Raw genomic sequence first — 23,523 nt, 5'->3', positions numbered from 1 at the left:
GATAAACTAAACTTCCCTTTTAATAAGAAATCTTTTGTAACAGCATCTTTCTTGAAATTAAATTGATAGATAATAAAACTTATTACACTGATAATTTTCAAAAAATCAATGTAATGCTTATCATATAAAAGACATAAAAGTAGTTTGTAATAAAATTATGCATATTCCAATATGCAAATACTCAGATACCAGTACTTGAGATTTACGAAGTAGTCCTATGTTTGCATCCACATATAGACTCACTGTGAATTAGGAGTTATAAGTGCAGACTGATACAGTATTAGAGATTCAAATATCACAAACATATTAAAACAATGCAAAAAACACTTTGCGTTATATACAAAATGACCTTAGTTTTTAGACGGAGATAATTTTGGAGAAAAGAAAGACCAGATTTGCAGATTTTGCACCTACCTGAATGATGGGAGATTTGAGAGCAATGAAGGGCATAGGACAATATTTTCTTGGGTAGGCCTATCTAAGTGTTGTAGGATGGTCAGCACCCCTGGGCCCCATACACTAAATGGCAGTAATGCTCCTCAATCACTGTGACGTCAGAAAACACCCTGACAATTTCAAAAATGCCTCCTTGGGGGCAGTACTACCCCTTTGAGAACATGTGACCCAAAGTTTACTCCTTGGATCTTGAAGTTTCTCTGAAGATTCATGTTTTATCCTTAAAACTGAACACATATCTGCATTCTATGATACAGTATAAGTGTGCCTGTTTAAAAATATATGTAACTCTCATGTATCTGAACTGCATGGAAGCCAGTCTCAGTATATTTCATCTTCCTTAAAACACTAACTTAACTCTGAAAGTGATAATGAGTAATATAGACGTCCCTGTAACCTTCAAAGGACGTCTCAGGAAAGAGTTACACTTCACCACTTATGGCAAAACTTCTTTAAAATCCGTTTTAAGACTCTCTCCTTTTTTCACAAAGTCCCTCTGTCTCCCCAGATGTCTATCCTTCAGCTTTTCCAGCCAGGTTGGCTTCAGATCTTTTCACAATTCTCTCTAAATATTTCACCTTAACATGCTCCACCAAACAGAACAAATATTAGACAATAAAAGCCAGTGACCAAGTTTCCTGGTCCCTCCCTCCAAATGGGCACAGACTCTGCAAGGAAATTATGATCATATTTGTCCTTTTGTCGCTTTACAGTAGAACAAGGAGTTCTGGCATTTGAGATTTTGTTTTAAAGGCTTCTGGGCTTTAGGAAGGGGCCTACAGGAACACATGGGCCCTCAGATCTGCTCTCTGCAACCCTGGCCCCGGCTTCCTCCCAAAGTGGCCCAGTTTCTGATTGTGCAAACAGTTGTGGTGTTGACAGCCCCAGTGCCTTCCTCCAAGTAGCTGCTTAACAATTGCTTTATAACAAATTGATTTGTTCTCAGGGACTCTTCTGAGAGTGTAGAGTTAGGAAAAAACTTTGAAACAGTGTCATTTCAGAAAATAAAACGTACAATTTGTGGTTAGGCATCCTGAGGTCTGAACCACCAAAACTGAGGTTCAGAGACCCACGCTTTGCTCTTGGTTAGGTGGTTAGATGTGTCACACACAATGGAAATCTCTTTTTCACTTAAACCAAATATATAGGATACTTTCTTTATTCAAGATACCCAGAGCTATATCCTAATATTTAGACATCAGCAGGCATTATCTCCACTTTTTCATATTCTTCCCTCATCTCAGTCCAAACGGCTTCCTCCACCTTCACAGGGTTATCAATGACCTCCTTGTCAAATATGAAGGTCAATTCTCGTAATAAATCAGAACGAGAGAATCCAGAAGAGAGCATTAAATAAGACACTTTTTAATTAGAGATTAAAACTTTTAAAGAAAATCAAATATTTCTGTTGTTTCATCTGTAAAAGTGCAAGCAAGAAGAGTAGTAATTTTATGTTGTACACCTGAAACAATACCTCAATAAATTTTTAAATTAAAAATAGATTGAAAAATAAAACGAGAAGAGTAGCAATTTTACAAGAAGGGGCAAAAAAAGTTCACTTATGATCTTTGCAAAAATTAAGTGAGTTTTAATTAAAAGAGAAGCCATTTTGAAAATAATAATCAAACTACTGTAATAAAAATTAACTAATAAATGAAATGTTAATAAGCACAATGAATACAAAAATTCATGAAAAATATAATTCTAACTTAAAATTCTGGCTCTTGCAAGAGAAGACAAACATCTTTATGTAAGTTATGTCAATTAATTTATAGTAATTAAGTCACAATTACAAGATCTGATCCAATTCAAACTAGTTAACCTCTCTCTGTTCCATGGTTACAAACAACATCCTCTGGTTATTAATGTTAACAAGATAGACAAGATTTTTAAAAATTGGTGGAAACAAGCTTTTACTCACAAAAATCTGAAAGCAGAAATCTTACCAAGAGGACTCTATAGTCATCATGTAACTTTATATAGAGAGGATAGTACTTACATCTACCTAGGCAGTGGTCAGGATTTTGATCAACACCAATGTCTGGAGGTAAGTGATACAGGGCTTTCCTATATGAGGGAGCCACATTATTTCTATCCTGTTGCTCTGATGTATTCGATCTCCATTGCTGAGGTAACCTTCATAGTTCAAAATGACTGCTACACCTCCAAGCATGGCATCTTCAATCTACCTAGCAAGAAAGAAGAAATAAAAGAAGGATGTATCGTTCTCTTAACAACCCATCCCAGAAATTGCATACACCACATATACTTGCATCCCACTGAGCAGCACTTAGTTGACTGTCCATAACTAACTATGAACTAGCAGTCTTTTTTCAGGGTGGTCATAAGCCCAGATGAAAATTAGGAGCCATACTACTACAGAAAAAATGGAAACTGAATATTGGAGAATAATCAGCAGTCTGCCATAAATGTCATTTTCTTTTCCTATATCCAACTTCCCTGGAAATGTCGGTGAAAGGTTTACATATTTCTACTCCAGTTGTGAACAAGGTTCACATTCTTGGGCACCTGAGTTCTTTCAGCATCTCCAATTATTTCATGACAGTTAAAATTAGGAGACTGGTTTACCCAAGTTCCCAAAAAGATCTCTAGGAGATATCATCACTAGTTAGTTACACTCCCTACTTAGATAGTAGATCCTAAAATGTTTTTGTCAACAGTAGTGGCTTTGCAATGTGTCAACCTGATTAAGCTAAAAACTGTAAGGCAGACTCTCCCATAAAAAAGAGGGAAATTTCTTTTGTGCATATACCATGATGGTTGTATCATTTTATTGTTTCCTGACATAGAAAAAAAGCTTCATTGTTCTTTTAACCTTTGAAATTCAGATGTTTCAACAAGACAAAATCCTATTGAGATAAAGTTGTGGGCTAATTTCTAACGATCTATATATTCTTAGAATGAGACCAAACATTCCAGGTGTCTGATTCTTAGACATATTATTGCTCCATAGCATTAAACACAATGACTTTCTTTTAAAAAAAAAATTGAGGTATAGTTGATGTACAATACTATATAATTTTCAGTTGTACAACATAGTGATTCACAATCTTTAAAGGGTATAGTTCATTTGTAGTTATTATGAACTATTGGTTATATTCCCTGTGTTGTACAATACATCCTTGTAGCTTATTTATTTTATACATAGTAGTTTGCATCGCCTAATCCCCTACCCCTATCATGCCCTTCCCGCCTTCCCCCTTCCCGCTGGTAACCACAAATTTGTTTTCTAGATCTGTGAGTTTCTTTTTTGCTATATTCACTAATTTGTTGTATTTTTTAGACTCCACGTATAAGTGATATCACACAGTATTTGTCTTTCTCTGTCTGAATTATTTCACTTAGCATAATGCCCTCCAAGTCCATCCGTGTTTTTGCAAATGGCAAAATGTCATTCTTTTTTATGGCTGAGTAGTGTTAAACAATGGCTTTCTTTAGAAAATGATGAAGAGAAGAATTTTCCCTGGAGAATTCTTCCTCAAATTAACACCATAAAGTTTCCTAGTACTTGTAGTTACCCATTGGGAGAATCCAGCATATAGTTCTAAGGGCCCTCTTGCCAATGGCTTTCCTTGACTCTGGCAACATATTTATTCGTAACTGCCAACAAGTTATGTGCATCCTGATTTGAGGAAACCGACAAAAATATTAAGCATTTTTAGAATATGAAATGTTTACTCAAAATGAAATATTGACACTTGTTATTTTGTAAATTACACTTTAGAGTGTTACCTAGTTTATCTTGCATTCAGAAAAGTAAGGAAGGAATTTTATTAAATAGGTTTTCACTTATTGTTAATCATTTAAATCCTCATCTTTCATTCCCTACAATTTACTGAATTATTTAAGAATCAGAATTAAGAGTGTGTTATAGCAATAAGAAGAAATAATAGGTAAACCAGGTTAAAGTTCTTTAAAGATTTTAAATATGCATTTCTGAAGGTAATATTTATTACATAATATTTAATTATTTCAAATTTAGCCCAATGATGGGCTTGCATCATTGACATCCCCTGCTATTGTCAGGCAGCAAGTCTCAATTCTAGGACTTTACAAGTTGGAGAGTAAAGACAAATACACACGAAACCATTAAACAACATTTCCAGAGTTTATATTGATAAAACACACCAGAGGTTCTTGAATAGAGAATTGATTCTATAAACTGATAGTTTAGGAAAACATTTAGAATAGCATGCAGGAGGAACCAGAATAGGAAGTAAAAGACAAGGTGTGTCTAGATATTGACAATGACTCAAATATCAGGTGATAAGGACCCAGACGTTAGTCCTGGCAGTGGATATAGAAAGGAATGTTGGATTCGAAAAAATTTACAAAATTTGATGCCTGATTGGAAGTAATGGAATAATGAGAGAAGAGTCAAAAAGAATCACTCAATTTTCTCTACAGAAGAAGAACAACAACAACAGCAACAAAAGAAAAAACATGTGATGATATTCTCAGATAAAAGGAAATAAAAGTGGGAGAGTAACTTGGAGATAAAATGATAAATTTGCCTTGGGACATGTTGAGTTTGAAACAGTGCAGACAGCTCTTATTGAAGATGGAATTCTTTTCACTGGTTGGATTCTCTGAAGAGCAGACTTTGAGATCAAGTGTGGTATGTACAGTGTTTACTAGGTTGCACCCTTGGGACTGGTACGTGGAAGTGAAGGCAAGAAAGTGATACTGGGTAGAGGGAGAAGTTGAGCTGTGATGCAGGCCCAGCAACAAGTTCAGCTGACCCTGCAGGACATCCTAGAGCTTAAAAGGCCAGTTAGATTCGCCCAGTGTAGGGTCAAAATCATCGGCCTTTATAACCCCAATGATTGGATGGGCTTCCCTGGAGAGGGGCATGACTTGGACAAAGCAGCTAAGGCTGTTCCTGGAGAGGCTGACAGCCAGAGCAAATAGCCCTTCATTAAAGGGGGCACATCCCAGTAACTCTCACAATTATGAAACTGTGGTGGAGATGAGAGTTGGAGCTAAAGCAAAGTTTGTTAATTAGTGAATCCAGTTCTGTTTCTGCTTCTAACATTGGTAAACATAACACAAAATCTACCATGCCTGTAGTTGTCATTTTCTGAAATGCTGGATTATCCTAGCAGGAAATAAAAGAATTTTAGAATTGTGGAGTAGTCATTCATGTGTTGACTTTTATAAAAGCACGTATGTCTCTAAAATGAATGATTATCCTTACCTACAACATAATAAATAAGCAAATTAAAAAACTGCTAATTACCATTGCTCATGCTTGCTAGCCAATAGCTAGCTTCGGGGGCTGGACCATGAAATACAGCAGTAGTCAATAAAAGGAATGATAATTTTAAAACAATTCTGAACATTTTCTAACTTATCTGTTTAGGGACACATAGACTGTGATAGTTCACTGGTTTTTGAATACTTTAAAGGGGTAAGTTTAAAAATATTTTTATGTTACCAAACGTTTAAATTTTTGTCATAGTATCAAATAAATGTTCACAAATATTTCTAAATATTATCTAGAGTTCATGTTCATCCACTATTTGTCAGCCACACTTTTTCCTTCTAAATACGTGTCAAAGATCTGTATCATTTCTCACTTAAATACTATTATTCTATTGAGAAACAAAGTTATCACCATGACAATACAAAAACTTTGTGGAGCAGAGCTGCCATACTTATCTAGTATACATACCTTTGGACTTTTACGTGCGAGAGAAATAAGCATCTATTTTATTTAAGCCACTAATATTCTTGTTTTGGTTTCTGTTTCTGGTTCTCCCAGCTGAACTTAATTCTAATCTTAATTTTTTTCTTCTTGTATAAGAAAATATTTTAGGGTAAGTTTTGACTAACATAAGGCCCCCTCTTTACTACCTATACAATTTTATTCAAAAATGCTGTAAAAATATTGCATGATCTGTCATTATGATGTATTTAAAGTAAGAAGTTATTTGTACTTGAAAGAAAAAAAATGTAATATGTTCAACTCTAAAAACCGACTAAGATAATACTAAAAGGGAAGTAAAGTTGAAATCTTAAGCAGACTGGCAGAAAATCTTTGCAAAACACACATCTAATATATGACTGGTATCTGAAATATGCAAAGAACTCTAAAAACTCAACAATAAGAAAATAAGCAACCCCATTAAAAAATGTGGGAAGATCTGAACAGATGCCTGACCAAAGATATACAGATGGCAAATAAACATATGAAAAGACGTTCAACTTCATATGTTATTAGGGTATTGCAAATTAAAACAACAATGAGATATCACTGCACACCTATTAGAATGGCTAAAATTCAAAGCACTGAGAACACTAAATTCTTCAAGAATGGAAAGCAACAGGAACTCTCATGAATTGCTGATGGGAGTGGAAAAATGCTAAAACCACTTTGGAAGACAGTTTGGTGGTTTCTTATAAGACTAAACTACTCTTACCATACGATTCAGCAATCATGCTTCTTGGTACTTACCAAATGAATGAAAAACTTATGTCCACTCAAAAACCCGCACATGGATGTTTATAGCAACTTTACTCAAAATTTTCAAGACTGAGAAGCAACCAAGATGTCCTTCAGTAGATGAATGAATGAATAAATAGACTATTACTCAGTGCTCAAATGGAAAAGAGCCACCAAGGCATGAAAAGACATGGAGAAAACTTAATTGCATGTTACTAAGTGAAAGAAGTCAATCTGAAAGGCTACATACTGTATATTCCAACTATATGAATTCTGGAAAAGATAAAACTATGGAGAGAGTAAAAAGATCAGTGGTTGCCTTGGTTTGGGGATGGGGGAGGGTTGAATAGGATACCAGTCCTTTATTAGATGTGTGTTTTGCAAAGATTTTCTGCCAGTCTGCTTAAGATTTCTCAATAGAATAATAGTATTTAAGTGAGAAATGATACAGAACTTTGACATGTATTTAGAAGGAAAACTATTCTTGCCTTCACTTCCACGTACCAGTCCCAAGGGTGCAACCTAGTAAACATTGTACATACCACACTTGATCTCAAAGTCTGCTCTTCAGAGAATCCAACCAGTGAAAAGAATTCCATCTTCAATAAGAGCTGTCTGCACTGTTTCAAACTCAACATGTCCCAAGGCAAATTTATCATTTTATCTCCAAGTTACTCTCCCACTTTTATTTCCTTTTATCTGAGAATATCATCACATGTTTTTTCTTTTGTTGCTGTTGTTGTTGTTCTTCTTCTGTAGAGAAAATTGAGTGATTCTTTTTGACTCTTCTCTCATTATTCCATTACTTCCAATCAGGCATCAAATTTTGTAAATTTTTTCGAATCCAACATTCCTTTCTATATCCACTGCCAGGACTAACGTCTGGGTCCTTATCACCTGATATTTGAGTCATTGTCAATATCTAGACACACCTTGTCTTTTACTTCCTATTCTGGTTCCTCCTGCATGCTATTCTAAATGTTTTCCTAAACTATCAGTTTATAGAATCAATTCTCTATTCAAGAACCTCTGGTGTGTTTTATCAATATAAACTCTGGAAATGTTGTTTAATGGTTTCGTGTGTATTTGTCTTTACTCTCCAACTTGTAAAGTCCTAGAATTGAGACTTGCTGCCTGACAATAGCAGGGGATGTCAATGATGCAAGCCCATCATTGGGCTAAATTTGAAATAATTAAATATTATGTAATAAATATTACCTTCAGAAATGCATATTTAAAATCTTTAAAGAACTTTAACCTGGTTTACCTATTATTTCTTCTTATTGCTATAACACACTCTTAATTCTGATTCTTAAATAATTCAGTAAATTGTAGGGAATGAAAGATGAGGATTTAAATGATTAACAATAAGTGAAAACCTATTTAATAAAATTCCTTCCTTACTTTTCTGAATGCAAGATAAACTAGGTAACACTCTAAAGTGTAATTTACAAAATAACAAGTGTCAATATTTCATTTTGAGTAAACATTTCATATTCTAAAAATGCTTAATATTTTTGTCGGTTTCCTCAAATCAGGATGCACATAACTTGTTGGCAGTTACGAATAAATATGTTGCCAGAGTCAAGGAAAGCCATTGGCAAGAGGGCCCTTAGAACTATATGCTGGATTCTCCCAATGGGTAACTACAAGTACTAGGAAACTTTATGGTGTTAATTTGAGGAAGAATTCTCCAGGGAAAATTCTTCTCTTCATCATTTTCTAAAGAAAGCCATTGTTTAACACTACTCAGCCATAAAAAAGAATGACATTTTGCCATTTGCAAAAACACGGATGGACTTGGAGGGCATTATGCTAAGTGAAATAATTCAGACAGAGAAAGACAAATACTGTGTGATATCACTTATACGTGGAGTCTAAAAAATACAACAAATTAGTGAATATAGCAAAAAAGAAACTCACAGATCTAGAAAACAAATTTGTGGTTACCAGCGGGAAGGGGGAAGGCGGGAAGGGCATGATAGGGGTAGGGGATTAGGCGATGCAAACTACTATGTATAAAATAAATAAGCTACAAGGATGTATTGTACAACACAGGGAATATAACCAATAGTTCATAATAACTACAAATGAACTATACCCTTTAAAGATTGTGAATCACTATGTTGTACAACTGAAAATTATATAGTATTGTACATCAACTATACCTCAATTTTTTTTTTAAAAGAAAGTCATTGTGTTTAATGCTATGGAGCAATAATATGTCTAAGAATCAGACACCTGGAATGTTTGGTCTCATTCTAAGAATATATAGATCGTTAGAAATTAGCCCACAACTTTATCTCAATAGGATTTTGTCTTGTTGAAACATCTGAATTTCAAAGGTTAAAAGAACAATGAAGCTTTTTTTCTATGTCAGGAAACAATAAAATGATACAACCATCATGGTATATGCACAAAAGAAATTTCCCTCTTTTTTATGGGAGAGTCTGCCTTACAGTTTTTAGCTTAATCAGGTTGACACATTGCAAAGCCACTACTGTTGACAAAAACATTTTAGGATCTACTATCTAAGTAGGGAGTGTAACTAACTAGTGATGATATCTCCTAGAGATCTTTTTGGGAACTTGGGTAAACCAGTCTCCTAATTTTAACTGTCATGAAATAATTGGAGATGCTGAAAGAACTCAGGTGCCCAAGAATGTGAACCTTGTTCACAACTGGAGTAGAAATATGTAAACCTTTCACCGACATTTCCAGGGAAGTTGGATATAGGAAAAGAAAATGACATTTATGGCAGACTGCTGATTATTCTCCAATATTCAGTTTCCATTTTTTCTGTAGTAGTATGGCTCCTAATTTTCATCTGGGCTTATGACCACCCTGAAAAAAGACTGCTAGTTCATAGTTAGTTATGGACAGTCAACTAAGTGCTGCTCAGTGGGATGCAAGTATATGTGGTGTATGCAATTTCTGGGATGGGTTGTTAAGAGAACGATACATCCTTCTTTTATTTCTTCTTTCTTGCTAGGTAGATTGAAGATGCCATGCTTGGAGGTGTAGCAGTCATTTTGAACTATGAAGGTTACCTCAGCAATGGAGATCGAATACATCAGAGCAACAGGATAGAAATAATGTGGCTCCCTCATATAGGAAAGCCCTGTATCACTTACCTCCAGACATTGGTGTTGATCAAAATCCTGACCACTGCCTAGGTAGATGTAAGTACTATCCTCTCTATATAAAGTTACATGATGACTATAGAGTCCTCTTGGTAAGATTTCTGCTTTCAGATTTTTGTGAGTAAAAGCTTGTTTCCACCAATTTTTAAAAATCTTGTCTATCTTGTTAACATTAATAACCAGAGGATGTTGTTTGTAACCATGGAACAGAGAGAGGTTAACTAGTTTGAATTGGATCAGATCTTGTAATTGTGACTTAATTACTATAAATTAATTGACATAACTTACATAAAGATGTTTGTCTTCTCTTGCAAGAGCCAGAATTTTAAGTTAGAATTATATTTTTCATGAATTTTTGTATTCATTGTGCTTATTAACATTTCATTTATTAGTTAATTTTTATTACAGTAGTTTGATTATTATTTTCAAAATGGCTTCTCTTTTAATTAAAACTCACTTAATTTTTGCAAAGATCATAAGTGAACTTTTTTTGCCCCTTCTTGTAAAATTGCTACTCTTCTCGTTTTATTTTTCAATCTATTTTTAATTTAAAAATTTATTGAGGTATTGTTTCAGGTGTACAACATAAAATTACTACTCTTCTTGCTTGCACTTTTACAGATGAAACAACAGAAATATTTGATTTTCTTTAAAAGTTTTAATCTCTAATTAAAAAGTGTCTTATTTAATGCTCTCTTCTGGATTCTCTCGTTCTGATTTATTACGAGAATTGACCTTCATATTTGACAAGGAGGTCATTGATAACCCTATGAAGGTGGAGGAAGCCGTTTGGACTGAGATGAGGGAAGAATATGAAAAAGTGGAGATAGTGCCTGTAGAAGATGTTTTCATAAGGTTTTCCGAAAAGCTGATAACCAGAATTTCATATGCTCATGAGAAAGATCTGGTAGAGAAGGAGTTCCAGGAACAATTTAACTCAACACAAAGGAGCCATTATCTATGCAAGACATGATGGATTTTGCATTCTTCAAAAATACTAAATCTCACGTTTAAGTGTTTGGCACGTAGACAATCCAGTGGGCCGGTCAGGGTGAAATGGGGAATAAAATAAGCTCACAAACATATAGGCACAGTACCCAGTGCCATTGTAGGAACGAAAATGTAAGAAAAAGGAAGGATAAATCACCTCTACTTGGGTTAAATAGAAAAAGGCTTCATGGAGGAGAAGGCATTTGAGGAAGTTATCGTTTTTTGGCTCTGTAAGTCACGTCAAGGTCAAGTCCTCACAAGGAGGCCTGATCATTATGTCTCAAAGTGATGTTTTTACGTGCGTGCATGCTTTTCTCCTACATTGGACCGTATCTAGAGCAGTGCTTGGGTCAGAGTAATCATTCAATATTAAATCAGTATAATAAAAACAATATTATGATAGTAAATACTGTCTGGATGAGTAAAGGAGTGAATGCATGGATGCATTAATAAGTGGCAGTGAGCTGCTCAGGGGCGGTGGACCTTGTTTTGATTATCTCTGAACCCCGGTCTCGCTGCGTGTAACGTGTGTATTACTGGCAATTCACAAGGCGCTCTAATTTCAAAGAGCAGTCTCCAGGGCCAGCCTGGCTGGGGCGGGGTTCCAAGCCCCGGGCCGGGAGCGACGACTCCGGGCGGTAGGGGGCGCCGGCGTGCGGCCGGGCCGGTTCCCCGGCACCACCCGCGCGAAGCCGGACCCGGGTCTACGCCATGCGCGTGTTGCTGCCACTGCTGCGCACCAGCTGGGCCTGGCGCTTGGGCGTCCCGGCTGCCGCCGCCGCCGCCGCCGCCCGCCTGCTGCGGGGAGCGAGCGCAGGGCCCGAGCCGCGCCGCGCCATGGCTTTTTACCGCACAGAGGAGCGCGGCCAGCCCCACTCTCCTGGTTACCGCCTCTTTTTCAGTAAGTAGCTCGCGGGGGTCCCACCGCGCGCCGCGCCGGAGGCTCGGGATGGGAGCGCGGCCTCCATCCCTCCCTCTTTCGGGCCCGCCGCGATCGCCGCGCGGTTCAGGTCACTTTCCCGCACGCGGGGGCCAGCGCCAAGCCATGGGAGCTGCCAGAGATGGGGGCGGCGGACAAAGTCCCTAAGCGCGGAGCGCGGAGACGCAGGGCGGCCGGCTGGGCCGCGTCCGGGTCACCCTGGGCGCGGCCAACCGCCCTCCCCGAGCCGCGGGCGGAGCGCGCGTGGGAGCACGCCCGGTTACCTGGCCCGGCCGGCAGCCATTAGCCCAACCCGCGTCACTATTCTGGGTTTGCGTTAACTCCGAACGCGAGGAGCAGAGTCCACAGGTTAGCCGCCCTCCCTTCCCCCCTCCCTCCTCCCCCTTCCCCCCTCCCTCCTCCCCCTTCCCCTCCCAGTGGATGTAACAAAACTCCTGCTGAGGGCCGCCCGCGATTGGACAGGCAGGCGGGACTTCGGAGATGCCGGGTCCAGCGGTTCTTTTTCAGGGCGGGGACTCTGATGAAGGATCTCCCAGCAACGTGAATTTATACTCACGAGTTTGCACCTTGAATGCGATCCACGATCAAGAGCCTCGCTGGTTGCAAAGTAGCTCATTCTCCTCCGCAAATTTAGCAAACCCAGAGGGCGAAGCGACTTGGGTCACTGACCTGGCCGACTAAGATGGGAAAACACCCAGGTCTCCATTATTCTCATTTTTCTTTGCACCCCGATATTTCACTGTGTAGGTTAGCTATGATGTGAAATAGCGAGGTTGGTTGAGTTGCTTTCATGCCTCACTGATTTCAGAGCCCCGAGGGGAGTAGTACCCTTTTTTTCTGTAAAGTCGACCTTGCCTTATCGCCCACCTATTAGGAACACCAGCTCTAGAGAATTTCAGATCTCAGCTTGAATCCTGGATTCTTTAGCTCTTAGCTCTGGGACCCTGGACGAGTTTCCTAACTTGCTGAGCCTTAGTTCTTCTCGTCTGTAAAATAGGGCTGTAAGACTTACATGGCATAGTGTATGCAAATGATTAGTCACCGGGGCTAGAATATAAATTCTATTGTTAATAATACTTGTGATCATTATTGATACCTGTAATTTATAAAATGTTTATACGTATCCTATCTGAGCTTAGGGCTGGGGAGTATTTTATGGGAGAGAAAGCTGAATTTGCATAGTTTTGTGGTTATAATGCAGTTGATACTAAAATTCCCATTTTCTTCAGAATTGACTCCATATTCTTTTCCATCCTAATTTGGTCAAGACTGATCAGGTAGAAAGGAACCATTAACAAGAAGACCCAAATTTCTGAACGGATTGTTCCAAAAGGTTACAAAGCAATGGTTTGAGGAACAGCTTTCCATAGAAACAGTGTTACAAAATGGCAGTCAGGTTTTTAAGTAGATAAATGCTGTCTAACTCATAAAATGGTGAAAGTAATACAGTAATAAATGATTGACCAAAAAGTCAATAAATATTTATAAAATGTGATGGACACTGTTAGGTGTGGCACTGAGGAAATTTTAGTTATGGGCCCTGACCTCAAGAGATTGGTAATATCAATATAATTAATTAAGGAAAGTATAAAAACACTAAAAAATTCAAATAAAATTATTTGAATGTAGGCTGAGAAAAAATAGTCTTGAGGATCCTGGAGCATATGGTGTAACCCACCGAGCACTGACTTTGGCATGGGGAGTCCTAGGCCTTGGTTCTCGCTCTGCTGTAACTCACTGTGTGCTGATTGGCCAGGTGATGGCTTCATTTCTTACATGTTCAGTTTCTTTAGCTGTAAAATGAAGCAGTTGACCTACCAGTGATCTTAAAGGTCCTTCTTAGTGCTGATAGTCCTTGGAGACATTGGATGAATAATAGACACTCTTAACATTATCTTTTGGGGCCGGGCCTCTATTATGCATTTTTGAGGCTTATATTGGCCTCTCGCTGTGGTTTGTTTCTTTAGCTGCAAGTGTATTTCAGACTCACGATTTTCTTAAACTGGAATGCCACAAATAAAATACATATATATTTTTTTCACTCAGTTGGAGCAAATGACAGAAAAGAAGAAAAAAGGTTTTACTGAGGTAAATGGGCAAAAATTGGAAGAAGGGAGAATGCGGTTTGCGGGAGGGGCCAGGTGGTGAGATAGTCATTGGAAGGTATTGTTGGGTTGAACAATTCCTGAACTAAACGCCAGATGGCATCCTTGGCCCAGGACTGTTTACTGCCTGCTGGAAGGGGTAGGACAAAATGAAAGGAAGCCCCTTTAGGATTAAGGGGTAAGGGGGAACAATGAACAATTTGCTCTTTATAAAGATGGTCACAAATTGTATACTTTATACTCTGGCAGCGTCTCTGTGCAGTAGTATGGTGCAGTTCACTCCCTTCAAAGAAGAACATGAATATAGCAACTACTTGGCTGGAAAGTATTATTTAGCATTATTACAGTGGAATCATTTCCCACATTTCCAAATATATCCCAAGCCTCTGAAATACGAGTGCAGTTGGGAGGTAGACTTTTTGGCATTTCATTTCTGTAAATGGTTCTCTTTACCATCATTCAGAAGAATTAGAATAAATGATAGATGCAATACTTTTCTTTTCCTTTTAATTGGTGTTGAACTTTGTGGGAACAGTATTGAAGTGAGACAGGGTGACAGAGGGGAAAAAACATCCTGGTGGGAATCATGAGGCCTCCTGGCCCTGTAATTAACTTTTTGTGTGGCGTTGCATGAGTAATTGAACCTCTCTGTACCTCATTTTATTAAACCATGGAAAGAGGAGATTGGACTTGATCATTTCCAAACTGCTTAGTTGAGCACAAGCATCCCATGGTGTGTTACTAGGCTTTCTTTAAAGGAAGAGCTTCATGGTTTAATAAATTAGCAAAACACTTATTTTATCACCTTGGGGAGTCACAATGTGCATATTAAAGTTGTTGGAAATTCTTATGTAAAGTAACTTGTCCCAAACTTTTGAATCCAAGAGCCCCTGTTTCTCAGAACATTTGTTGACATCTTAGTAACTCTAGAGTTTGATGGAATTCTATTTGAGAAGCATTGGGTTCTAGACTAATAGTCAAAACACTTAGGTTGTAGCCCTGGCTTGACTATTTTAGGCATCACTTGACATCCCTTAGCTCTGTTTCTCCATCTGTAAAATGGGGATAGCACTGATGATTTTATAGAATTGCTGTGGCAGATCAATGAGACCATGTTTGTAAAGACTATCACTGTCTCACACATGGCATATGCTTAATGTTTAATATGAATTATTTCTTTTTCCCTTTTGACTTTAAGACCAAAATTCTTGTTACATTTTGTGAAGGATGAGAACAATGGGATGTGGATAGAATTGCATACTTTGAGTAAGTCCTGATTTATTAATTCCAAGTCTTATAGTTTTCATGGATACCGACTTGCAGTCTTTTGAATTAGTTGTGAAATCATAACGAAGTAAGACTTTTTCATATGGGACCAAATAGCACTGCATGCCAATATTCTTTCGTAGTCTACATGTTTTTGTTTTGTTAATAACTTGAAAATTCATTATTTTAGATTTTTTAACTTTAACGAAAGGATGAGGAGAAGCTACACTTTCCATAGTTTGGATTTTTTTTTTTTACTATGGGGTAGGTGACTGATTCACTTATAGAGAAATAGTGCTGTAGATAATTCAGGTTGCTTTTATTTAGTGTGAGAACGAATCATGCAGTTCTTTAACAATGAATTTGTTTTATCAGTTGTAGTAAGACTATGCTTATGTTGAAATTACTATGTTTTGTTTTTCAAGCATGCCATTTGAATAGTAGGAGGAATCTGCCATTGAATGTTCCACACATTTGGACTTAATAAAATTTACTGAATTACATGAAACATGTGTTTGAGTCTTAAATATGAGTTCCTGTAACTTTTTTTTTTAATTTGGCCCATATCATAAAACTTGAATTGACACAGTAGATGATAATGGTTATTGTGTGGATATAGAAATGTTAGTTATATGTATTTGGTTTTTGTCATTGCTACAGCTTCCAATAAGAATCTCTATAAATGCTTTTAGTAATGATACGTAGTAGTATGTTGGTACTTAGCATACATGTAACTATTTGATGTGTATAACATATATAATCAGGTATAAGTTTTGCAATCCATTCAGTTTCCTCACTTGCTAATACAAATAATAAACTTTCATCCTGATACAACTTGCTGTTATAAGAGAAAAACATAGATTACTTACAAAATGATAGAATAAAATCTCATTTCAGTCCAGTCGAAGGGAAAGTTTTGACACTATTTGGCAATGTCTAATGTATATTGATGGGCCTGATAGAATTCATTAGCTTATGCCCAGTAGGTATGTAGTCTGATTTTTGACAAAGTGAAATACCAAAACAAGATGGTAGGGTGACTACAATTGTTTGTCTTATCTCCCTCCTCATAAATATCCTATTAAAGTGATAGTAGGTGGATAAAAAAGTATAACCCTGAAACAACAAATAAGAAGGAGCCATCAGAGCCGGTGATTTCAAGATATTTATAAAGGAAGAAAAGCAGATGGAGATGTGGTTATTGATGAAGCAGCACGGAGGCAGTCCCAGCTGAAGTCTATGTGCTGAGGGGGCTGTAGTTTCGGAAGAAGCTGAACTGCTTTGCAGAACCTTAGAGAGTTTGTGGACTTGTTGATGTCAGATTGGAGAGAGAGTGAGAGACGTGGAGCCTGACACAGGGGGAGCAGTTTAAGTTTTATTATGGAATAGCACACAGATGTTTACCATGCAGGCCTGGGGCTTAGGCGATGTGCTGGTGCCTTCTGCAGAAATTGAAGAAGGTATTTGGAGGTCAGTAGCCCAACCTGATGGTGTTGCTGCTCAGCAGAGCTCTGGGCTCTGTGACGTTTAGGGAACGCCCCAGTGTCACAGCCAGCTTCTTACCCACACATCTCCAAGGGAAGCTGGCCATTCAACAAGCCTGTCTGCGTGCACATCAGTCTTTTCTAGCCTCTTATTAAATATAAACCAAATTGTCAGGGATCACTTTCAGCCAGGTTTTCATCCTCTTTCTGCCAAACTGCTTTGCCAAAAGGTGTCCTCGGCCTGGTGCCAAGGCGGCTCTGATGCCTGCGGTCTCCACGGAAGAGGGAAGATGGCGCTTGATGGACCAGAACAGATGGAGCTGGAAGAGGGGAAGGCAGGCAGTGGACTCTGCCAATATTATCTGTCCAAGATTGAAGAACTCCAGCTGATTGTAAATGATAAGAGCCAAAGTCTCTGGAGGCTGCAGGCACAGAGGAATGAGACTAATGCAAAAGTTCGCCTGTTGCGGGCAGAGCTACAGCTGCTGCAGGAAAAGGGCTCCTATGTGGGGGAAGTAGTCTGGACCATGGATAAGAAGAAAGTGTTGGTTAAGGTACATTCTGGGGGCAAGTTTGTCATAGACGTGGACAAGAACATCGACATCAGTGATGTGACACCCGATTGCCGGGTGGCTCTCAGAAATGACAGCTACACTCTGCACAAGATCCTACCCAACAAGGTAGACCCACTGGTGTCACTGATGATGGTGGAGAAGGTGCCAGATTCAACTTAAGAGATGATTGGTGGACTGGACAAGCAGATCAAGGAGATCAAAGAAGTGATCGAGCTGCCCGTTAAGCATCCTGAACTCTTTGAAACGCTGGGCATCGCGCAGCCCAAGGGAGTGCTGCTGAAGGGACCCGCAGGCACTGGGAAGACACTGTTGGCCCGGGCTGTGTCTCATCATACAGACTATGCTTTCATTCGTGTCTCTGGCTCTGAATTGGTACGAAAATTCATTGCGGAAGGAGAAAGAATGGTGAGGGAGCTGTTTGCTATGGCCCGAGAACATGCTCCATCTATCACTTTCATGGATGAAATTGACTCCTTCGGCTCCTCACGGCTGGAGGGAGGCTCCAGAGGGGACAGTGAAGTCCAGCGCACGAAGCTGGAGCTGCTCAACCAGCTGGATGGCTTCGAGGCCACCAAGAATATCAAGGTCATCATGGCGACTAATAGGATTGATATCCTGGGCTCGGCACTGCAACACCCAGGGTGCATCGACAGAAAAATTGAATTCCCACCCCCAACGAGGAGGCCCGGCTGGATATTTTGAAGATCCATTTTTGGAAAATGAACCTGACCCGGGGGATCAACCTGAGAAAAATTGATGAGCTCATGCCAGGAGCGTCAGGGGCTGAAGTGAAGGGTGTGTGCACTGAAGCCAGCTTGTATTCACTACGGGAGCGGTGAGTCCACGTCACCCAGGAGGACTTTGAGATGGCAGTAGCCAAGGTCATGCAAAAGGAGAGTGAGAAAAGCTTGTCCATCGAGAAAGTATGGAAGTGAGGCACATATCCTTTGCGTGGATCCCTCAAATAAAGCTCTGTAGGACAGGAAAAGAAAAAAAAAGGTGACCTCCATGTGGCAAATTTAATGATCAATTTAAAATTCTCATCTCGTGAATTCTCAACAGTATTTTCACAATGAAGCCCTCTTTCTTCCTTGAAATGTTTTCTTTTTCCTTCTGGGACGGTACTTTTATCTTCTTTTGATGGCTTCTCCTTCAGCAGTCTCCCTTGCTGGATCCTCTGATCTGAACTCTAACCTTTGAAACGGCCCAGGACTCAGTTCTTAGCCCACTTATCTGTTCTCTCTCTAGAGCAGGGGTTGGCAAGCCCTTTCTGAAAAGGGCCAGATAGTAAATAGTTTAGGCTTTGCAAAACCTGTGGTTTCTTACAACTACTTAACTCTGCGTTGCAGGGCAAAAGCAACCAGAGAGTAAAAGTATGGGTATGGCTTTTGTTCCAACAAAAGGTTATTTATAAAAATAACAACAGGCCATGTGCTGGCTTTGGCCCATGGTCTGGAGTTTCTGTTGTTGCTTTTGCTGTAGATGATCCCATCCAGTCCTGTAGCTTGAGATACCATCTATGCCTCCCAGATGTGTAACATTAGCCCTAGTCTCTTCTTGAGCTCAAGATTTACAGATGCAGTAAATGTACTCTGTATTTCCACTGAAACGTCTAAGAAGCATCTCAAGGTTAACGTATACAAAACAGAGCTCCTGGTCCCCTACCCCCACCCAACTATTTCTTTCTGTTTTCTCACCTATAAGCCGTAACTTAGGAATCACTGTTGTGGCCACCACTACTCTTAGCCCATATCTAGTTCATTAGTTTCTCCCTTCAGTCCAGCTTTTGAAATGTATGCAGAAGACAATTCTCCACTCCCACCCTTGCCACTATATCCATGTCACCATTGTCTTTCACTTGACCAATTGCAGTAGCCTCCTGATTCTTCACCTTGCCTCCACCATTGTCCCCTGAAGTCTGCTTTCCACCAGAAGTCATCTTGATTCTCAAGATGTAAGTCTGATCATGCCAGGTTCTGCTCCTTGTATACAAGTTCTTGTGCTTCCCCTCTGAATTCATTGCTTAGCACTCTTCCTTTTGATCACTGTGCTCCAGCCATCCTGGCCTCCTGGCTGTTTCTCAGACATGCCGTGCATATTCTTGTCTCTGAGCTTGCTCTGCATGCAGTGTTCCTGTCTAGATGTCTGCTTGACTTATGTCCTCACTTCATTCAGCTCTGTGCTGAAGTGTTACCTGTCAGAGAGATCTTCCCTGGCATTTCCATATTTCTCTTTTTCCCTCTTTTCTTGCCCTGTACCTGCTAGAGTTAAAAACATCTTCATTGCTCCTATACATCGCCTCCCCCACCAGAATATAAGTTCCGTAAAAGCAAGGAATTTGTATACCTAGTACCTAAAAGAGTGCTTGGTATACTGTAGTTGCTCAGTAAATAATTACTGAATGAATGATTTTAAGAAAACTTTATAAGCTAAATGGGAAAAAAAGAAAGCAGAAAGGGATTTTGAATTTTTCAAAGTCGCATGGGTGTCCTCTGAGATTTCAGAAGCGATGGCAACCATTAAGAAGGAAGAGGAGGCTGTGAAGAAAAGGCAATCAAAGAACAAGAACTCTTGGAAATTAAAAATGTGATTGTTAAGACAAATCAGTGGATGGGGTAGTGGGTTGAATGGTGTTCTGTTGTTTTAAGCCACCAAGTGTGTGCTAATTTGGTATAGCAGTCCTAGAAGGCTGATACAGAGAAGTTAGAACATAAGGTAAAGAAATCTACCAGAAAGTAGAACAAAATGTCTGAGACAGCAAAAAACTGAGGAAGAAAGAAGAGACATAGAGATTTAATCTAGGAAGTCTAACATTTGGCTAATATGAGTTCCAGAAAAAAAAGAACAGACAAAATGAAGAAGAATTTTCAAAGGAATAGTGGAAGAGATCTAAGAATTTAAGTACCCAAGTGTTCTGAGTCCCAGACACTTTGTTGTGAAATCTCTGAAAACTGAAGCTTTTATAAAGAAGACCCTAAAAGTCCCTGGGGTTGGGGTTGGGGGTGGGGAGGGAGAACAGGTCACCTGCAAAGGACTGAGAATCAAACTGGTATATGACTTACCCAGCAGTGCTGAAAGCTTGGCAACTGGAGTAATGCCTTTGAAATTCTGAGAAAATGATTTTCCTCCTAGAATTTACCCAGGCAACCATTAATCTAGGGTGAAGACTGAATCAAGACGTTTCAGACGTTTAAGGACTTGAGAAATGTACCTCCCATGCATCCTTTCTTACACAACACATATTAGGGATATGCTTCTGCAAAACATGTAAGTAAACCAAAAAAGGTGAATGCATGGGATCCAGAAAACAGATCTAAGCTGGAAACCAACAAAGCAGAGTCTAAGGGTGCCAAGAAAACTTCCAATCCAGATTGCAACAGGAAGAATGAGATTTCCAAAGGGAGCTACTTGGGTAGAGAGAGAATTCCATAGTTTTTATGGAAGCTGTGAGACATTTGAATAATTGATAGATATGATTATGACTGCCAATGGAAGGAAGAAAATTAGAAGCACAAGTCATAGAAGCTGAACAAGAAAGGAAATTTATTTATGCCATTCTACCTGGCCAAAAATCAACACACAGACAGTGTTTCTTAAACTTCCCTGACTATATGAATTATTTGGGGGTGCTTGCTAATAATACAGATATCCAGATTTCTCTCCTTAAGATTCTGATTAGATATGGGGGTCCAGCGATCTGTTTAACAAGTAATTCAGGTTTTTCTTAATCTTAGGAAATATACTAACAGGAAAAGCATAGAAAACTCTGTGTGATTATAGAACATTTTATGAGCCTTGAAAAAATAAAAGTGCAGAAGATAAAATTAGAAGAGAGAAGGATGAAGAAAGAGAGGTAAAAAGCCAGTTAGCTGAGTCAAGAAATACTGTATGTTTGGTGGAGCAAGGAATAAAGCTGTGAAGTATTAAGATTGGCCAATAGAGAATTTAAAGGGAAAGGTTGGGGTCAAATCAACTAAACTTACCTCTCAGAGCTGAAATCAGTAGACAATATTCTAAAATTGTAAATTAAAAGCTAACCATATAAATATATTATTTAGGGAGATGAAGATAACATCCAGATCTAAAGTACGTTAAGGAGGCCTAAGTGGGTTGCTATAGAGTGGAGCTGGATTGGAGAGAGGTGGGGACTTTTTTTAACCATGCACATGCATTGCTTTGTTTAAACAACAACAAAATGGATATTTATAAAAGTAAATTGGCAACAACTTGGTTTCAATTGTAAAGAAGCAACCAGTCTGAGCTACAGATAATGAAGTTCAAACTTAAGATTTATTGCTAGTTTACTCTGAGGCTCTAAGAAAGGGCTATTTCTAATCTGTGCTTCAGTTGTATCTTTACAAGGTGATTACCACAGTGCTTGCTGCGTGTACCATGTCTCTCTGTCTATGCCTCATAGGTATAATATGGATTACCCCGTTCGTTTTATAGTTGATCAGGATAGGTAGTACAGGTTTCTCCACTATCCAGAAAGGGAGCAGTCCTATGAAACCATTCGTAAGCCGAAATGGCATAAAGCAAAGAAGCAATACCTTAGGATACATCTTGCTAATGAATGCACAGAATAAATGGAGAGAAAGCACAGGTGCTCACAGACACAGTTCAAAGCTATGGCAGCTTGCTGCTGAGATGATGAGTATATAGTTCCCAGGGAAGGGGCTTGACTGGGCCACTCTCACTGCTCAGGGGTGCTCGCTGCCCCTATAACAGCTGCTGAAGAACACACCGAATGCTGTTTTCGATATTTGCCTTTTTTTGTAAAAGTGAAAATCCTCTTCGGATTTCTTTCTTTAGCAAAAACAGGTACTAGTGTAGGTCTTTTGTAAAAGTGAAGTGGCGTAGAGCAAACTTTTCAAAAAGCAGGGGATACCTGTACCTATCTTTAAATCCACCTTTAGAGAATCTTAATACCCTTTAAGTGGAACCTAACAGCATACTTATAGCACTGACTCTAGAAAACTTTTAATGGATTCTCATCCTTCCTTTGTGTGTTAGGTCAATGGTTAGCTCTCTAATTGTGCCAGGAGGACTCCTTTGTTTTTAAATTTACAGGATGCTGCTGATCCTGATAACATGTAGTACTCGCCCTATCTTATCTGTGGGCATTGCTCACATTTTAGCACTTTTGTATTCTGGCATCTAGTATGTTGCCTTTTACATAGTACTAAATTGTATCTTGCTTAATTGAAGAAAATTGAGAAAATTAAGTTTCAGAGAAATCGAGTGACTTAATCAAGCTCAGCAAATAACATGGCAGATTCTTGGCCTCTGTATTCATTGCTCCCGTGCAAATTTATTGGTATGTTGCTCAAAGCATTATGATTATCAGATATCTAAGGCCCTATTTTATTTTCCCAGAAATTATTCTTTTTTTCTTTATTGCTATGTTTTTATTTAAACTATTTCATGATCCAAATGGCTTCTAGTAGGTTTGGTTATCTGAGTCAGACCATTCACTTACATTTATATTCTTGTTACCTTCCAAAATGGCAATTAGAAAACAATTTTGACGTATATATTGGCATTACCTTAGTGTTTGAATATATTTAGATCCCAATTTAAAGAAAGAGATATCTAAGCACACTTCTCACAGATCTTTAGATTTTAGTGATCACAGCCTAGTCTAGTCCTGTTTTTCCTCATACTTGAGCAGCATGTGCTCCTCTTAACATCTTAATAAGTTGTTGGGGCTTGTCCCCAGTTAACCAGAGCTTTAGGGAAACTTAACACAAAATCAGTGTGCCAAAGGTATCATTTACTCTTAATTACAAAGGCAGCCTAGCTATTCTGTCAAGTTTCCTGTACTTCATTAATTTTAATAACAAACTTTCCTGGTTTGTACAACTTCCTGAATTCTTAGAGCTGAGATTATTGTTAATTTCCATCACAATGACAGGTTCCAAATGTAACAACTGAAGTAATATGCTAAAGGATTACATCTTTCTTCTCTTCAAAATTCTGCCTTATCTTTGTGACTTAAAGTGGAGAAAAGGATCACAGATGGTTGATTGTTATTTGGAATAAGTGCTTCTATTTATATGTTAATATACTATATTTTTCTTAACTGCCGTCTTTTTTTT

At 38.7% G+C, this 23,523-nt stretch overlaps 1 protein-coding gene and 1 pseudogene across 6 annotated transcripts in view; both read left to right on the top strand.

The window, feature by feature from the left end:
• The window catches only part of PPA2 (inorganic pyrophosphatase 2), a 170,633-nt gene that overhangs the window by 49,577 nt on the left and 97,533 nt on the right, over positions 1 to 23,523 (top strand). For 4 of the 5 annotated variants that reach the window (XM_081240658.1, XM_081240656.1, XM_081240654.1 and 1 more), the window contains exon 1: positions 11,745 to 11,956. The exons of the other annotated variant lie outside the window; for it this stretch is intronic. In XM_081240658.1, the coding sequence (XP_081096784.1) occupies positions 11,767 to 11,956 (190 nt within the window). In that variant the 5' untranslated portion in view covers positions 11,745 to 11,766. Of the gene's footprint in view, positions 1 to 11,744; positions 11,957 to 23,523 lie in introns of those variants that run through there. 5 annotated transcript variants of the gene reach the window in all.
• Positions 16,777 to 18,994, top strand: LOC308615485 (26S proteasome regulatory subunit 8-like; annotated as a pseudogene). Its single transcript has one exon. The product of its transcript is annotated as a 26S proteasome regulatory subunit 8-like (transcript).

The sequence above is a fragment of the Mesoplodon bidens genome, assembly GCF_964165515.1.
Source record: "Mesoplodon bidens genome assembly, chromosome: 1".
Taxonomy (NCBI): Eukaryota; Metazoa; Chordata; class Mammalia; order Artiodactyla; family Ziphiidae; genus Mesoplodon; species Mesoplodon bidens.
Note: the sequence above shows the minus strand (reverse complement) of the source record. Positions and strands in the feature narration are given on the sequence as shown.